Here is a 19129-nt window from a genome sequence, read left to right on the forward strand (position 1 = left end):
TTCTGTTTACAAGTTGGACGTTGGTGTTCCAGAGTCATTGCTCCGGGTGAAAAGCGTTTAAGTTGCTCTATGGTTCCGCCTGTGTCCCCGGTAAGTATTCCCGCCACTATTTTACTTGTATATTTGCTTGAGGTGCCCTTGTACATTCAACAGTGCGTTTGCAAATTTTCCTTATTCTCTGCGGGTAAAGACAAGCTGAAAAAATCAGTTTGTATCAGCGCTTCCGGTGCGGATTCAGACAACTTCCTGTGTGTTTGCAGCATCAGCTGTTGTGGCCAAGATGGCGCACCGCCTGGCAGATTTGGATGCTCCTCTGGACGCACACCAAGCCGGGGACCAGGGGAAGGGTGTTTCGAGGCGCTGCAGAGGACGGCCCAGGCTCACGGACTCGGACCGGGCGCAGAGGCGCCTCGAATCCCGGAAGAAGTACGATGTCAGGCGGGTCTACCTCGGAGAGTCGCACAAGCTGTGGAGCGAGCTCCGCAGGCGGACCAGCCTGAGTGATGCTGGGCTGGCTGAGTATCTGATCCTCCTCAACTCCACCTACGGAGAAAAATACCAGCAGAAATACTGCGGGTAGGAATATAAATGTAGATGTTTTATTTCTTTCAGGAAAAACCTTTAATCAGACCTCAGATTAGTTGGATTTTGCAGAGCTGTTGTGATATCTGCTCTCTTAGACTGTACTTTGAGCATTTTAGCCCTTTTTTTAAAATCTCAGCTGTTTATTTTTGCAAAATCTGACTTGTTCAAGTTCTGTGTTTCTGTGTTACAGGAAGAAGATTGCAGCAGAAGTCTCAGTAAAACAGAAAAGAAGTAAGTGTTGCCTTTTAGTGGGTTTGATTAGTCCTTAATGTGTATTTTTTGCCAATTTAAATAAATAAAAATGAGTATGCATGCCTTATTTTACAGTATTGTGACCGCTTTACCTTGCTGTAAAGCAGTATTTTCCTACAGAGGAAGGAAGCCACAATTTTTGTCAATAGAGTCTGGTGACTTTGTAGAGAGCATCGATCGATAATTGATCCTCTCTGCAAAGCCGCCGGACTCTATTCACAAAAACAGCCATTTTATTTCGCAGAGCTCAGGAGATATTAGTCCAACGCCGTCTCGATCGGCTAATTCTGTTGCGTTATTGTGTGACTTTTGTGTTAAAACGTCGGTTCAGGTCCGATTCAATGTGTCACAGCCTCAAATTCTCACAGCGTTGGACCTGTGCTGTGAAAAATAAAATGACTGTTTTAGTCAATGGAGTCTGGTGGGTTTAAAGTGCTTCTTTAAAGTGCTTCTTTCTACTTCTTTAAACAAAAATCAAACAATTGAATCTTTCTTCTGTCCCTCAGGTAGGAAGCAGCGTATGTCCGGCCTCCAGAGTCTGGTGCTCTGGTACCAGGAGCACTCGCGCTCCTGCCCCCACGAGCCCCAGCTCCGAGCCCTGGAGCCCCAGCCCAACTTCTCCACCACTGCCGTCTGGAAGTGTGACTCCAACCACTCGTTCGTGCAGTACCTCTTCCCGCCACCGAGGGAGGCAAGTGACTCCGAGCACGAGGAGGCAGAGGACGGAGACGCCGATGGTGAGGGTGAGGGTGCAGCGAAAGCAGAGGTGCCGGCGTCTAAAAGCATCGTGGGCAGGAAGAGAAGAAAGGACAAGCAGTTCAGAGGTACAGGAGGGTGCATTTGGAGATTTGTTGTAGCTGGTAAATCCTAAAATTCCTCAAAGATTTCTTTGTTATTATATTTTCTCTGCAGATGTGGGAGAAAATGTGGATGTTGAACAAACTGTGAGCCCAAGAGAAGAGGCTGCAGCCCTAAACCACCAGCCCAGTTTAGAGGCCTCTTCTAAGGACGCCCCACTGACAGAACAGCCTGTCTGGGAAATGGCGATGGTTCAGCAGCAGAGCTCGCTCTCATCAACATTTCACTCCATCCCTGCAGAAGGGGAGGAAGGCGAGGAAGGGGAGGCAGAGGAAGAAGAGGAGGCAGAGGATCTGAGGCGAGGCAAGGACGGAGGTGAAGAAGGAGTGAGGCTCAGAGAAGAAGAAATCAGGACTGTTCAGCACGATTACGAGTGCGTTGCCATGTCGGCGTCGTTGGCCGAGGAACTGGAGAAGGCGGACGAGGACTCGGCGTTGTCGCAGAGCTTGAGCGGATCGGTGACGCTGGGAGCTCAGCCGGAGCTGTCGATCCCGCCGGCCATGCAGGTCGAAGAGCAGCAGGGCGAACTGTTCGACCCTCAGACTCTGCAGACGGTGGTGACCGGCTGTGAGATTCCCGATTCCCAGAGGACGACTCTGGAGGGCTCTCAGGTAGGTCCGTGAGAATCTTAAGACATCAAGGATTGTTTTTATTGTTTTGGTTTTTTTTTTATCGTGCCATCTTCTCCTCAGTTAATTATCATCACGGGCCCCAGCTACGAGGCCCTGGCATCGGAGGGGATCCAGCTCAACATGGGCGGCGGGAGCGTGGAGGAAGTCACCTGCACGGTCATCGGGGGCGTCACCTACAACCAGGTGTGCTCGTCCCACTCGAAGATCAGAGCGACGGACGACGAAGACTCCATGACAGGTGGGCTGCATTTGGGTGTGGAGCTTCATTGACTCCAGGAAGAAAATTTTTTGAATATTTCTGTGATTGTTTCCCAGGCAACAGATTCTGTATTTACAACAGATTCCTGATTGAAGCTGCTTTGGGACAGGGGCATTTCAGCTTTCTATTTATAACAGTGCGGTTATGAATGTAACCACAGTTCTATGAATTCACCGTCTCCAGTGCTCAGAATGAGTGAAACAGGATCTAAGAGTGAGTTTCTGATAATCCAGACAAGAAGGAAACTGGAAGATGAATTACAATCAAAGAGAAGTGTCCTGCGTGCATGTCCGTGTTTGCGTAGTTAGTATCACTAAATGTATGTAGCTATAAACCTAAAAGGGGAACTACCGTTTTTTACAACCTGGACTTTACTTCTGGCATAAAATACGATCGTTTACTCACCCATATAACTTCTGCGTCATTTGGGAGATATTTAGGTCAGTGTATATCCATATAGTGGGAGTGAATGGGGCACCGAAACAGAGACTCTAAATAACGCATTATCTGCCACGAAACTCGTTCATTTCACCAATATGTTGTTATAATACGCTAGTGCTATTCCCCGTTGAGTCCGGAGTCACCTGTTATCATCATCCAGGGTCTATAGATAACAAAATATTGGTGAAATGAACGAGTTTCGTGGCAGATAATGCGTTATTTAGAGGCTGCGTTTCGGTGCCCCATTCACTCCCACTATATGGATATAAGCAGATCTAAATATCTCCCGAACAACTACAAATGACACCAACATTATATAGGTCAGTAAATGATTGTATTTTATGCCAGAAATAAGGTCCAGGTTGTAAAAAACGGTAAATCCCCTTAGCCTATGCTTCCCGCAACTCCCTGTGAAATAAAAGAATGAAGGTATCACATAAATTACACTTGAGGAAACAAGAATCATTTACTAAAGATGTGACAAAAAATCCTTTACTATCTTCATGCCACTAGCCCTGTTTCTGTACCACACTCCTGACACTAGTATACAATAAGGACACTGTCCGTTACCACGCTACTGACGTCACCAAAAGAACTGCACAAACACCAGATGGAAATTTATGTTCCATGCAAACACAATGTCATTTGACCTGCTCTGTGTTAAGGTGTCGGTTTCAGCTTCCGTCATACATTGCAGTAGTTTAAACTTGTGTCGCTCTACGTTCTGAATTGCTGCAGTGTGCTCGTTGCAAATCAGGCGAGATATTTGCCGTATACGCTTACGCTTTTGGAAATAAAACACCGAGCAGTGCCGCCACAAAATACAGCAGCAGACAGTAGTTCTGATGAAGGGTTATGACAGAAAGTTGTCATACAGTTGTTTTGCACCACCTTCAGTTTTAGCGATTCAGCGCTGAACCGAACATCTACTGCAGCAGCTCTGGAGAATTTGCATTAAATTTACAAAAAAAAACAACCTTTGAATGGAAATACTGGGAATCTTGTTCCCTGCATATTCAGCGTTCTTGCAGACCTGATATAGAATATAATAAAAGTGCTCGAGTGCCCAATCCCCAACTCCTGAGTTCTGACTTTTTCCTTCATAGTCACTTCACAGTCGTCGTCTTTCGCTCTGTTTCGCTGCAGGTCTGAGCGACAAACAGCTGCTGCGTCCCACCGATGATGACGCTTTGGAGCTGAGTAGCAGCAGGGAGCTTCAGAGGAGTCTGAGCAGGTTTGAGAACCACATACTCCATGTGATTAACAGAGAATCACTAGCAAATCGTTATCAGACACATTGGAAAAGATTCAAGGTCCGTGAGATCTGCAAAGACTGTATTGCAGCACCCCTTACAGTGGCAAAGATTAGCACTAAAGGTCACGGATAAGTTACATTAAAGTAGTCAGTTATTGGACTTTCTTATCTCATTCTGTGAGCAACCTTTATTTAGCATTTTGTATAGAGAGATTATGTTAGCAGTAACCTATCCTCCTCAGGTCAAAGAGAAGCAGACGAGGTCCAGTCATCGAGGCTGATGGGATGCTCAAGATGTTCCACTGTCCCTACGAGGGCTGCAGTCAAGTCTACGTAGCAATTAGCAGCTTTCAGGTGAAATAACATTCCCCAGTTACACTTCTGATTCATTCGGTTTTTCTCGAAGAAGGTTAAAACAACTGCAATCTGTTTGCTCGCCGTAGAATCACGTGAACCTGGTTCACAGGAAAGGGAGGACAAAGGTTTGCCCGCATCCCGGCTGTGGGAAGAAGTTCTACCTGTCGAACCATCTGCATCGCCACATGATCATCCATTCAGGTGGGCTCGCGCAAACTCATTTTCGCGTCGGAATGTCGCCTTCGAACCCTCGCAAATGTAAACGTTGGTCCTTCTGCAGGGGTCCGAGATTTCATCTGTGAGACTTGTGGCAAATCGTTTAAACGCAAGAATCATCTGGAGGTTCACAGGAGGACGCACACGGGAGAAACGCCACTGCAGTAAGTTACAAATGCACGTTACTGTGGCACCTTTGGCTGCTATTACATAGTATCCCATTAATAATCGGACCATAAAATGCCTCATGTAACTATCACAGCTGAATTAGATTCCAGATAAAGGTGAACAAAGATGAATGGAGCTGCAATCACTGTTGCCACAACGTTGAAAACATGACTTCATCTTGGTCATGTTCCTCTCTTGAATGAATTCAGTGTTGTCAATAAAGTTGAGACACAGTTTCTGGCATATTTCCACTCTGCACATGCATCTAAACACATATTTATTTCATGTAGTGTTCCTGTAAATAGCTAAGTTGGAATCCCTGGTCAAAATTATTTCATTTAGGAAATAAACATACGTGTTGACTTGTTGGAGCTAGATTTATTTAAAGGGGAACTACCGTTTTTTTACAACCTGGACCTTATTTCTGGCATAAAATATGATCGTTTACTCACCCATATAACTTTGGTGTTATTTGGAGTCCATCGGAAGATATTTAGCTCCAGTGGAGCGCCGCGTATATCCATATAGTGGGAGTGACTGGGGCACCGAAACGCAGCCTCTAAATAACGCATTATCTGCAGCGAAATTCGTTCATTTCACTCATTCAACTCATTCATTCAACGGGGAATATCACTAACGTATCATAATAAAATATTGGTAAAATGAACGAGTTTCGCAGCAGATAATGCGTTATTTAGAGGCTGCGATTCTGTGCCCCAGTCACTCCCACTATATGGATATACACGGCGCTCCACTGGAGCTAAATATCTTCCGAAAGGATAACAAACAAATAACACCAAAGTTATATGGGTGAGTAAACAATCATATTTTATGCCAGAAATAAAGTCCAGGTTGTAAAAAAACAGTAGTTCCCCTTTAATGTCCAACGTCCTTATTTTTTCTATCTTCCCACCATCAGATGTGAAATCTGCGGCTACCAGTGTCGCCAGCGTGCCTCCCTGAACTGGCACATGAAGAAACACACTCCGGAGGCCCACTACAACTTCACCTGCGAGTTCTGCGACAAGAGGTTCGAGAAGCTGGACAGCGTCAAATTCCACAAGCTGAAGAGCCACCCGGACAAGCAGGCGACCTGAAGCAATCAAGACTGTGGGAACTGGTTGAACCCTCAGAAACCAAAGGAAGACTTCCGGTGAGGAGAAAGACTTGTTCTTTGCTGCGCTTGTCGAAGCCTCCAGCGTCCGGGATGAGAGCGAGAGCATCTCCGGTGTTCATTCGGGGCCAGCGGATAATGAAGGTAGAAGTGGACTGGTCTAACAGCTGTGCAGGTCACAAGCTGTGTTGGAGGAGGGCTAATTATGGGTTTTGGACATCCTGTATTCAGTGCTGTGTTAAACCACTCCCAAGCAATTCCTGACCTTTTTCAAGTGACTGTTGACTGAGCTTGGTAACCTTAGAAAATGGTTCTAAGGTTAATTTAACTAAGGTTTTGTTATTTTTAGTTGTTTTACTCTCTCTCATCAAAAACCCCAAATTACAAAAGCATTAAAGCTACATACGTTAGCATGGAGAGCTAACTGGCTTGCTAACTGGAGTAGTAATCATTGCTTTTTTAGCTAATGGCATTTCACACTACATTATTATTTGGCGTTACAGATTAAGTTGAAGGAAAGGTCACATCCATAACCAACTCACACACTCTATAGTGTTGCCTGACTGTTCGGGAGTCAGTCCAGAGTTTAGGCTAATTTTAGCGGCTAAATCAATTTTTGCTAAACCACTCCTGAGCAATTCCTGACCCTTTGTTTAAATCATCTTGGTAACTTTAGCAAATTGAACTAAGGTTAATGTAACTAAGATGTTGTTTTTTTTTTTCTGTGATATTTTCAAAAAAACAAAAGTACAAAAGCAAAATTATCAAAAGCTACATACGTTAGCTTGGAGGGCTAACTAGCTTACTATTTACACTAGCACTCATTGCTTTTAGGAGTTACGTTCAAGAAAAGGTCACATTCATACACTCTACAGTATTACCCAACTATGGTGGAGTCAACCCTGGATACTCAAGTTAGCTTAAGCTAATTTTAGCAGCTCTATATTTTAAGCTAACATTCCAGCGAGCCTTGCTAATCTTGCTAACATTTTTGTTGGCTTTGGAAATAAGCAGTGATCTTTTACATGTTTTATTACATTCTCTCCACAAATGGTCCCTTTAACGATTCAGTATGATTGAAATGACACCAGGAAAGATTACTGATAAGCGTGTTGGGGAAATACTCAGACACCACTCCAAATGTTTATTGAATATATTCAAACTTATGGCTGTGACACTGACAGTGGGCTTTCAGTGTTGGGTGTTGCACTACTCTGCTTTGACTGATGCAAATATTGGTTCCTCAATTTCACTCATTCAAAGTGAGTACCTGTTTTAATTTCATATTACCCCCTTTATCTCTTTGATCACCAACCCAGGGTCACAACTCAACAGGCACCAGTGACAAAGCATGTGGGTTTAAGGTGACGGTTTCTCAGGTAAATTCACCCCAGTCCTCCTGTGTCTCATTGTCTTCTTCTGTCTTTGATTCAGTTTCAAAGCAAATGCACTTTCTTTCTCTTCTGTCACTTTTGTCAACTGGTGAATCACAAAAATATGTGAAAATAACTCGTATTTATACCGTACTTTTCTTAAAGATATTTGATGATTAATGACGTGAAATGTGTGGTTTTGCCTCTTGTGTAATGCGCTCTAGGGTGTGTGTTTGTGTTTGGGTGTGTGTATAAATCGTGAGAAAAAACAATGCACAAGTGTCACGACACGAAGTAATGATGACAAATACCGGACCTTTAGAGTCAGATAAATGGTGGACACGTCAGTGGTTTCAAGTCGTTTAAAGCTGCCCTGCGGAACATCTGTATCCCCCTTGTGGCAGTGAGAGCAATTACATACAAACTGTTGACCTCGTTCGGTTCAGAAAGTCCCGCGCTCATGGTCTGAAAGAGAAATTTCCACATTCTAATTATTCAAATACACAAATCGAACATAGCATTATGACCACTTCCGTGATATTGCGTAGGTCTCCCTTGAGCCTTCAAAACAGTTCTGACTCATTAAAGAATCGACTTGAGTAAGAGTGCAATAAATAAACTACAGGAAATCACCGACTAGAACAAAAGCAGCCGACCGCCCACCCTTCAAAGAGGTAGAGACAAATTCTAACCCACACACACAAACCATATTTAGACATCTTTACATGTGCATTGCAACTGCATGGGATGCGGGGTGTAATAACACCAACACTTTTGCTGAAAATTAATTCCACATAAAGCTAATATCGCCAAAGAAATATATGAATGAGTCTGAAAAAAAAACATGCTTATGTCAAGACAGGTTGACAGCCAGTTATAAAGTCAAAGAAAAGGGAACAAACTCTAAGTAACTAATGCTGCTTTCAGTAGCAAAGGGGTTCTGAAACAGTTTGAAGTGTGAAACCAAACCGCATTAAGCCATGCTAAATAAGTTAGGTCAGGTTTTCACTTCCCTTTATGTACTGGTTACCTTTTGTGTAATTTTGAGGGAAATAACCAATATCATTTACATATTATATTTGACATTTTGTTCAAGGGGATGGATGAAAATGAATGTAAACATGGCACTACAGTTTTTTCCAAGCCTTAAAATGGTAAATCTTTGGTTTAAAAATGTCCAAACAGTTTGATACGCATCAGCACATTTGACACCCATCGCCGAATCATTTATCATGATTGCTTCTTGTAGTTACTAAGTAGCTATGAAATGTAGGTTTATAGTGTCTTTTTACTGGATGGTTTATGTTTGTCTTTGTGTGTACACATCAAGCTGTGGTTTGAATGAGCACAAGCCATCCTTTTGTTTGGATAAATTTTAAAGAGAACAAGCTTGTGCAAACGAGCACACCTCAGACACGTCATCAAGGTAAACAGCTTCTTTTACCTTACCGTGCCATGCTGGCGCAGAGAAACCCCATTAGGTGATAAGGTAGCGTTGGCCAGACCTTGTTTTGAGATAAATGAATGAGCCAGTTTCTCCATTTAAGCTGCTGTGATTATTTTGAGATTAATTTCCAACGTCACTCATGGTAAGTAAAGTTGGCAAACTCCATGTGAATCATTTTAAAGGATTGCCGTGATTTTTAAATTCTTAACTTGTTAACAAATTGAGAAAAGTATGTCTAATTTTATGCATCATGTTCTTCTGGTTCATTCATTGATTTGTAAACTCTAGGAACGAAAACATAAGCCTGCATTTTAAGAGTGAAGCGTTCTTTTGGGGTAATAGACCACTACTGTTATTCAAGGATTTAAAATTCTGTTTTTGAATCTACCAGTAGCGAGTGACAAGAAACTCACAACATATGAGAAATATGATCTCTTTCTAACTCCTATCAGAGCTCTTGCTGAAAGATTTTGGATCGCCTCGAGGCTTTTCAGAGAGTTATTGGGACATCATGACAATGAGGAATTACACAAGTCCAGCCAAAACAAAAAAAGTAGAAACAAGTGAATAAAGGCAGTCTCAGAGATTTGCTGTATTTGTGAGTTACCATATTCTGGTCAAATTCAGAGTAATACCATCTAGAGTAACTGTATCGTCAACAGAGTGAGGCATAAGCGTTGTCTAAATTTAAAAGTAGAAAAGTAAGTCATCCAGGTCTCTCGATTTAAGACATGCATGCAGATAAATATAGCTGGGTGTCATCGGCATACAAGTGCACATTTATGCAGCGTTTCTTGATGTTATTAGCAAAGAGAACTATGTATAATCTAAAAAGTATCGGCCCCAGAACAAAACCCTGAGGAACTCCAGGATGATGAGATGGTCAGACTGGAATCTACCGGATAGATATGACTTATATTCTTCTGTGGTGGTACCGCCAATCAAAACAGAACGCTCCCGTCTCTGTTAGAACATGTACAATTCAATTTTTTGATTTTATCTATACGGCGTCAATAACAATACAAATTGTCTTAAGATGATTTACAGAATCTGAGACCCCCAGAGCAAGCACTAAATTGACGTTGACAAGGGAAAAACTCTCTTTTAACAGTAAAAACCCAGTTCACATGAGGGGACCCATCTGCTTGAGGTCGGCCGAAGTCTCCCCAAAAATGTCCCAGACTAGCTTCATACAATCAAGTCATGTCATGTTGTTTGACGTTTTGTCAAATGCTCTGATGATCTGGCAGGACGAGCATAGAGACTAGTCCAAGAGATTTTTGTACTATGAGAAATTCCTGCTTAATTGGTCAACCAACTGACTTGCAACAGCTTTTACAAGCATATAAGAAATAATCGGGAGGGCAGATGTAGGTCTGTAGTTGCCGAAACCACCAGGATTAAGCTTTTTAAGATAAGCTTTTATTTCGTCAACCTTAAAAGCCAGCGTTCTGTAGCTTGTAAGAGATGTGTTGATGGTTAGGATGAAGAAATTCTTGAGGTCAAGCTCCGTCCGAGAGATCTATCTGGCAGTGCTGGTGAAACAATGCGATTATTTTTTTTTTTACTTCTAAAGAAGCTCATGAAGTCATAGATTAGCGGAAAACCACTTCCTTCCCAGCTTTCACGTTATCTCCTCTGACTCACTGCTTTCCTTTTCAGAGCCTAGAAGTACCATTAACAAGCCAATCATCTTGGGTAAGAGAGGAGTTTAGGTCTTGACCCTCCTAAAGTAAATAAATCAGCTAATAGTGGAATAACCTTAAGTTCTTTCAACATCTTTCACACCAAAGGTTCACTGTTTAATAAAGTTTAACCCTCGGGTTAATTAACAAGCTTGAGCGAATGACTGCTCCAGCTCCTCCTCTGTTACCTCCTGCGACCTGGTTTCAGCAAAGACAGAATAAATTAATTTGACCTGTTATCCAATATATTGTAATTTTAAAAAAACAAAAAAAACAACTCAGGGTTGCCCCCCCCCCCCCCAAACATTTTTGTCACAGTCCGATCTTTCTTCTAAACTCTAAAGATGCTATTTATTTATTTAAAAAAAAAAGAGAATTACCGATTGTTTATTCACCCATATAACTTTGGTGTAATTTGGAGTCATTCGGACAATATTTAGATTCACGTATATCCATATAATGGGAGTGAATGGGGCACCGAAACGCAGCCTCTAAATAACGCATTATCTGTCGCAAAACTTGTTCATTTCACCAATATCATGTTATGATACGCTAGTGCTATTCCCCGTTGAGTCCGTAGTTACCTGTTATCATCATCCGGGGTCTGTAGATTGACCTTCTAACGTCTGACCTGGATGATGTCATCTCCGAGCGCCGCGCGCACCCGGGACGGTCGGCTTGTTTACCTGTATTTTGCTACTGCAAATTTTTTGCAACACGACTGAATAGTTTTACGATTCTGAGGTTGTGGACGACGACTTTATGGTGGACGTCCTTACCATTTTGAGGCAGAGTATACGGATGAGGAGCTTGTTGAAAGGAGGATGTGGAGGCAGAAAGTGGAACAGGTGGCCAAAGAACGACAAACCGCTGCACGTCCACAAATAGATAACAGGTAAATCCGCACTCAGCGAGGAATAGCACTAGCGTATCATAACAAAATATTGGTGAAATGACCGAGTTATGCGGCAGATAATGCGTTATTTAGAGGCTGCGTTTCGGTGCCCCAGTCACTCACACTATATGGATATAAAAACGGTAATTCCCCTTTAATTGTGCATTTTCCCGTGGCTAGAATTACAATTTAAACCCTTCTGGGGCCACACTGTGTCCCCTGCTGATGGAAACTCACTGTAAATGTATTTTTTCCCAGGAAGCCTTGAGTTTTACCCGCGTTGACTAATTACACATTCTTACAATCACAGGTGGTGTTATTACATGATCATGTTTACCAGCTGTGTTCAAATTAACACCTCGAAACAGACGAACAGAGTGTGTGTCAGGAAGTCAGTCAGTGCTGCTCCGCTCAGGTGATACAGGTGATACTCCCTCTCTCTCTCCCTCTCCCAGGAGCTGGCGGCCCAGCTCCATGGTGATGTGTTATTATTCAGCCGCCACGGTCACACCCACACACTCACCCCTCCCCTCGCGGCACTTATAACCAGCCGACAGCCCGAAAAATAAGAGCAGAGTGCTGAGAAAAGTCCTCCGCGGGCTCTTTTGTGTGCGTTACAGAGTGACAAAAGCCACAGGAAGCAGGAGACAGAGAGCATATTGTGGGCTACTTTCAGGGGACGGAAGAATAATACACTCCTGTTGCTGGTGTTATCTCACAGAGCGCTTCCCACAGCAACAGCCTCCAACGCAACGGTGAAGGTAGAGGCTGTGAACAAGTGACCCAGCCTCAGAGCACATCCCTGGATTTCTTCTTTGAAAGGTAAGAAAGGAAAGCTTTACAGTGAGTGATTTTGATTGAACGTTAGGGAATAGTTTCTTCTTCTTCTTCTACTTTTGAGTTTTTGGTTATTTTTCAAGAGCGGTGCCAACATAGGGAAAGGATCCATCCAACAATGACCCTTTTGTTGTCCTCCGGAGACCTGCCTGCAATTATTCCTGGTCAATGCCGTCCTTTGAGATCTTTGTTTTTGAGTTGATTAGCCGGGGGAGAGTTCAGAGGATTTGCAGATGTGAGACAAAAGAAAACGCAAAACCGCACTTGTGTCATGCAGTTACAGTGTTGGATGCATCACCTCCAGAGCGAGAGCGCTCCGCTATCCGCTACGAGCCTCGTCTCGTGGGCGTCTTTTCGGATCCACATGTGACTCGGGGCTTGTTAATACATCAACGAGTGTTGGTGTCGAGAGCGTAATCGCTGACCACAAGGAAGTGGGAAAGACTCGAGAGGGAGTTTGCGGGAGTCAAGGCAACATCTCATAATGTCCTGGCACATCAATGTATGATTAACTTGATGACAAGCAGCTTTACTGTTAACGGAGCCAGAGCCTGACAAACTACTTCCTGCTTCGGGGGTTAATTTGATGTTACTTGTGTGACAGATATTTAGGGAAGCTGTTAATGAATAAAAATAACCACGAAGGCCACGCCGGAACAATAAGGCATAAATTAAATGTTACAAGGGGGAGGCCACGAGGGATATTCCAATTCTAAGAAAGGAGCCCGTTGCTGTGCACAATAAGGGTTCTGCTCTGTCATTGTCATCGGGGGATAACAATTTGTCTGTTTTGTCACACGACACAAAGGGCACTGTTCCCCCTCTGGGCGGTCTAAACACACACACACACACACACACATATCTGAAAGCGACAATCTTGCAGCAGCTCAGAGACGAAGGTGTTAAAACTAAAGCGGGGGAGGGGGTTCAGGGATGGGTTGCTGTTATTTTTTAGTTCCACACTTGACTTGTACTTCAGAAAATGAAGTGTTAAGACGCACAGAGGTAGTTAAAGGGTGTTTACTTCACGCTCTCTGAAAGTAGTGGAGGTCAAAGATTGGTTTGTTGGCTAAGCCTAGAGTTTTCTTTGCAAACACTAGAGTCTTTTATTTGTTTGATGTGTGCTTTAATATGAAGGGTCCATATTAGGGTCCACGTCGTCCCCAGGCTGGTGGTTTTAAACATAGCGCAGTGTTTTGAGTTTTAATGGATAAAGGAGAGGGATATAGGGAAGCAGAGGATGCACATGTGTTGGTGCTGTAACTCCACATCCACTCATTTGCATGCCACTGGCTTTTGATTTGTGTATAGAAAAACTTTTCCTCAACGGCCGCCTCAGTGCCCTGCATTTTAATGTTAAACAGAAACCCCCTTATCTGAGTTCCAAGAGAGGCAATATGCATGCCGCAAATGCCCTTACTGTAGAAATGGAAGGGCACGTCGAGTGTTTGAGGAAGATAAAGGGGGAAAAGGTGAGGAGCAGTCGGGGGAAAACGGCAGGTGTTTTCCCCCCCTCTCGCCCTTTGGCCCCCCTTGCCACCAGAGGACAAAGTGCATAGCGATGTAGCGGGACTGGTGACAAACACATCGGCGAGATGATTAATGCTGTGTGCACAAAGGAACTCTTACGTGTGAACAAACCCTTTGTTTAATTGCCGTTGAGTAAGCAAAGTGTTCAAAGGCAAAGTTTTTACGAGAAACTCTGCATCATGGAGGCCTACGTCACAAATCACTTTAGTATCAAAATAAACACAGTTTTCTATTTTTTTTTTTTCCCCCTCCGTAGGTTGAACAATCAGCAGCAAACATGGGATGCTTTGGATTCCTCAAAGGAATGATGTTCATTTTCAACGGCATCATCTTCGTAAGTGAAGGCTTAGCGCTTGGAATTTTACTCTTTTGCCGCTTCCTGCTGTGGCCGCCGACAGTACCTAGCATTGCACTGCACAAAAACAGTGCGGCGCAATGTCATTTGATGACTTTTGACACAGAAGTCAGTCAGTGGTGCTTTTCACAACAAGAGCCTGAGACATTTGCATCGAATTTAAATGTGCACGTGAGCGAAGCTATGTTTAGCTGCGGACTGAATCAGCAGACGTCCATCCTGTTAGCTTGTCTCTGATCTTAAAGATGATATATATTCAAGCAGTGGTTGAGCAGCTATAATCAAACTTGCATGTAGACGGTGGTAGCATAATAAAAACGAAGAACTGAACAATATTACCGCCGCTTGCAACGGTGTAGGCCTCTCATGTAGTTTAACGATGAATTCTCCGTGTAGATCTGTTTTGCAGGAAAAGCTTGATTAGCATCACTTCCAAAAGTTTCAGTTTTAGTGGCCCTAAAATTCCAGACTGTTGTGGAGTACAGCAAAGGTCAGGCAGATCAAAACAAATATGTGTTAGAGTGCTTGAAGCCTGAGATGTAGGAGGCTCCAGTTCTCATAATTCACCTCTTATATAAGACTCTACCACCCACTATGACAAAACTTTCACTATGAAACCTGCAAAGTGCTCCTTTGACCCTAAAGTCTCTAAACTCTCTCCTTTAGTTGGCAGGTGCTGCCATCCTAGGCGTTGGGATCTGGGTAAAGGTGGACAGCGGTTCCGTCCTCAACTTCCTCGGGAAAATTGAGGACGTACCGTCGGAGCTCAGTCAGGTGCTCAATGTGGGCTACTTGCTGATTGCATTAGGGGCTCTGCTGGTGGTCATCGGCTTCCTGGGCTGCTGTGGAGCCATCAAGGAGAGCAAGTGCATGCTGCTGCTGGTAGGTTTTGGTTTTCGTAATATATCAACGTTCGGGGGCTTGTTCCCACTCATTTTCTTGCAGAGAATTATGGTGCATTCACGTGCTCCTTGGATACAATAATGTACTTTTGAGTACAAGATGTGTTTTATTGGTTTTGCTTCAAGCTTTTAGATATGTGCTGATACCTGTTTAGGAAAAAACTAGCATTTGCAAAGTTTGGCTTACTTATGCCCGTCATGTTTCCGCTTGTATAAAGTCAACAACAAGTCGTTATGGAAATATTTCACACAACTGCATTGTTGTTAGCCTGGGAGTGCCTTTACACACATGAACAGAGAGTATAACACTTCTCTTGACTCTTGTAGTTGAAAGGGTGAAATTTCCATTGCTTAAATACTTTGGTAGATTTTTTCTTAACCTTTGTTGAGACTTCTTGTGTGAACGCATGCCAGGCTACTGAGCGTGTGAGGTATCGTGTAAACCACAAAAAAATACAGTCTGGATTTCCTGTGCCTTCATATGGGGTTGTTTTTTTTTTTTTAACATTTTCACAGTCCACGTGAACAACCGTCTATTGTGGTATTCACAAGTTTGAAAATGAAAATGTTCTGAAGAGAGTTTCTGAGTTTTGACTTGTTCAGAAATGATGAAAACCATGGGAGTTTAAGTTAATATAAAAAAAAAAAAATCGTTTTTAAATTATTATTTAAAAAAATTATTAGTTTAGCTTTAGCTAACTAAATTATTAGCCTCAACAGCTTGAGGTTCTCAGACTTTACGGCTGATGTTACCACTTGAACGCCAGACATTTTCACTTATTTCAAAACCACAAGCTCACAAGTTCAATTTGAAGGCAACACAGAATAGAATTTAGTTAGATTTAGAGGTGCTGGTAGGACGACTTAGTTTGAGTTTGTAGCCAAATGACCTAACTAGCTCCACCTTGCATAGAAACGCTGTTTGTGCTAAGCTAAGCTAGCCAGTTTCTGAATGCAGCTTCATATTTAGAGTATGCATAACACTGGTATTAGTCTTCTCATTCTTCAGAATAAAAATCACTTCACACAATAAATAAGTTCAAACTACTTTTGTGTTTTAACGTTGCCATCTTCTCCCTAGTTTTTCATCATCGTCTTGCTGGTCTTCATAGCAGAGATTGCAGGAGCCGTGGTGATTTTGGTGTTCAGACCACTGGTAGGTTGTTAAAGTCGCCAGATTACTAGCAGTCAGTTGTTGCTCTTTGGTATCTGGATTCAAAATCCTGTATTTCTTTGCACATTAGGCAGACGAGTTGTTTGTCAAAGTTGGCACGGCAGCAGTTCGAAATATTAAGAAGGACTACGGGAAAAATCCTGACATCACAGGGCTATGGAATACCACAATGACCACGGTAGGTAATTTTTCTCAACCAATTAACCAATGTTTTTTGGTCGGCAGTAGATGGAACCATGTTGCCGGCATTTCAGTTGATTCATCATGTTGACAGACAAGAGATCACTCAGATTGGCTGTTCAGCGAGGTTCAAAGGACAACCAGATGACTTTTCTCCTTTTACATCTTCATCTAATCTGAACATTCAAATACACAGATATTTTCTCAACAAGATGATCATCTAGAATGAATACACTGTAGACTAAGTGAACGGCATTTAGGAGATTTTAGCTCTTCCTAGCTTTCTAGCCACCCAGCAAATAGTAGCCCTTCCTAGCTTCCTAACCTTCCAGCTAATAGTAGCTCCTCCTAACTTCCTAGCCACCCAGCTAATAGTAGCTCATCCTAGCGTCCTAGCCTGCTATCTAATATTAGCTCTTCTTTGCCACCCAGCTAGTAGTAACTCTTCCTAGCTTCCTAACCTCCCAGCTAATAGTAGCTCTTCCTAGCTTCCTAGCCTCTTAGCTAATATTAGCTCTTCCTTGCGACCCAGCTAATAGTCGCTCTTTCTAGCTTCCTAGCCTCCTCTGTAATATTAGCTCTTCCTTGCCACCCAACTAGTGGTAGCTCTTCCTAGCAACCTAGCCACCCAGCTAACACTAGCTCTTCCTAGCTTTCTAGCCACGCAGCTGACAGTAGCTCTCCCTAGCTTCCCAGTTTCCGGTCTAATATTAGCTCTTCCTAGCTTTCTAGCCCCCCAGCTAATACTTGCTCTTCCTAGCTTCCTAGCCGCCCAGCTAACAGTAACTCTCCCTAACTTTCCAGTTTCCTATCTAATATTATCTTTTCCTAGCTTCCTAGCCACCCAGCTAATAATGGCTCTTCCATGCTGATGTATGTTCAAGTATCTTATTGCACCATAACATGTTCTCTCTTTGCGTCTAGTTGAAATGTTGTGGATTCTACAACGTGTCCGACTTTGTGGAATCTCCGTATTATAACAACCACAACATGACATTCCCACCGCTGTGCTGTCCGGGTTTTGCTTCCCCGTGTAATATAACTGTGGCCGAGAGTGACAAGGTATGAATAGTAGCCGAAAAAAATAAACATGCACATCACAATTCAAAACCATTTTAAATGTTTATCCTAACCGTACTCTGTATTTTCCTTAGGCAATCACCGGTTGTTTCCCACAGATCAAGCAGCTGATTGATGATAACACAGTGGTTATCGTGGGAGTAGCACTTGGAATTGCAGCTTTAGAGGTAAAACAAGTAAATCATTGAAATCATAAAATTACTGTTTAGTGGTATGTTTTACTTATATACATATATATTTCCCCCTCAGATATGTGCCATGGCTGTCTCAATGATCCTCTACTGCAAAATAAAATCCTAAGCACTAACTGGCCATAGAAGGATCCCTTTAATCACTGGAGTCTTTCTACTTCCTGTATTGCCTACTACAATGCCTCATCATTGAAGACAGCTAATGTCAGTTCTTGTGCAATCAGAATTACTGAATGAAGCAACCAAATCTATTTTTACTACATTTAAATCTATCTAATAGGCGCCATTTATGAATGTAAATTATCTATTTCTTAAGAACACTTGTCTTTATAAAAACAGATTGTGGAGGAGTGCTCCCACTTTCAACGCTTGGCTAGTTAATGAGGAGTTACGAGCTCATTGTGATAATGAAACTGAAGCTGGTATCAATGTGGGAGACAGGGAGCACAACTGTGAATGTTACGATTGTTTTTTGGGCTTTTTTTTGCAGCTTGTAAAATAGCAACAGAAGCGATATATTGTCTGTTTGTATGTCCACTGTGATTGAGTTTGAAATAAAGTCTGGATTCTGGCGATTTTTTATTTATTTATTTTTGAACACTTTGGAAACATTTGTGGTGTTTTATGAAACATAGAAATCTTAAATTTCCTCACTTGTTGCACTTTTACTGGCAAACTGGCAACAAACACGGGTTAAAAGCTCATTTTCTGCCTAAATTTGTAATTGTTGATGTTCAAGTAAGATGGCTTTTGCTTCTTAGGCAGCATGAATTAGGTGTTAGATGTGCATCGGTTTGGACTCTGGCTCCACTTTCAGTTCCCGGAAAAAAAAAAACTTCCTCGTTCTGGGCTAATGCCCGACCTCTGGAATCTGCTGGTTAATATCAGTGTGGCACAAGTTAAAGGGGATCTACTGTTTTTTACAACCTGGACCTTATTTCTGGGATAAAATGCGATCATTTATATAACTTTTGTGTAATTTGTATTCCTTCGGGGAATAATTAGATTTGCGTATATCCATGTAATGGGAGTGACTGGGGCACCGAAATGCAGCCAATAAATAACGCATTATCTGCTGCAAAACTCGTTCATTTCACCAATATTTTGTTATTGTACGCTAGTGCTATTCCCCGTTGAGTCCGGAGTTACCTGTTATCATCCGGGGTCTGTAGATTGACCTACAGACCTACTGACCTGGATGATGTCATCTCTAACCCAGTTTACAGGTAAACAACCCAATCCTCACTCGTGTGTGCTGCGCTCAGAGACGACATCATCCAGGTCAGATGATAACAGCTAACTCTGGACTCAGCGGGGAATAGCACTAGCGTATCATAACAAAA

General features: G+C 42.7%; 2 protein-coding genes across 4 annotated transcripts; both read left to right on the forward strand.

Annotated features, from left to right (window-relative positions):
• Window positions 1-280: 280 nt before the first annotated feature.
• Window positions 281-10639, forward strand: znf653 (zinc finger protein 653; the record flags this gene model as incomplete). 2 transcript variants are annotated; one of them, XR_014699698.1, is made up of 11 exons in its annotated part: window positions 281-576; window positions 776-816; window positions 1344-1661; window positions 1750-2306; window positions 2388-2565; window positions 4174-4261; window positions 4525-4636; window positions 4726-4840; window positions 4920-5019; window positions 5943-6281; window positions 10620-10639. XR_014699698.1 is itself a non-coding variant. In XM_084570586.1 (10 exons), the coding sequence occupies 10 exons, from the start codon at window positions 281-283 to the stop codon at window positions 6118-6120; spliced, it is 1983 nt and encodes a 660-aa protein (XP_084426712.1). In that variant the 3' UTR covers window positions 6121-7815. The 2 variants fall into 2 exon arrangements, 1 of the variants encoding a protein (XP_084426712.1); XM_084570586.1 differs by lacking the exon at window positions 10620-10639 and having other exon boundaries at window positions 5943-7815.
• tspan34b (tetraspanin 34b) lies at window positions 10632-18361 on the forward strand. Of its 2 annotated transcripts, XM_084570588.1 has the most exons (9): window positions 10632-10655; window positions 12259-12359; window positions 14161-14238; window positions 14926-15141; window positions 16243-16317; window positions 16406-16513; window positions 17440-17577; window positions 17670-17762; window positions 17845-18361. In XM_084570588.1, the coding sequence occupies exons 3-9, from the start codon at window positions 14182-14184 to the stop codon at window positions 17893-17895; spliced, it is 738 nt and encodes a 245-aa protein (XP_084426714.1). In that variant the 5' UTR covers window positions 10632-10655; window positions 12259-12359; window positions 14161-14181; the 3' UTR covers window positions 17896-18361. The 2 variants fall into 2 exon arrangements, with proteins under 2 accessions (XP_084426714.1, XP_084426713.1); XM_084570587.1 differs by lacking the exon at window positions 10632-10655 and having other exon boundaries at window positions 11457-12359.
• Window positions 18362-19129: the final 768 nt, after the last annotated feature.

This window comes from Chelon labrosus (assembly GCF_963514085.1).
Source record: "Chelon labrosus genome assembly, chromosome: 21".
Taxonomy (NCBI): Eukaryota; Metazoa; Chordata; class Actinopteri; order Mugiliformes; family Mugilidae; genus Chelon; species Chelon labrosus.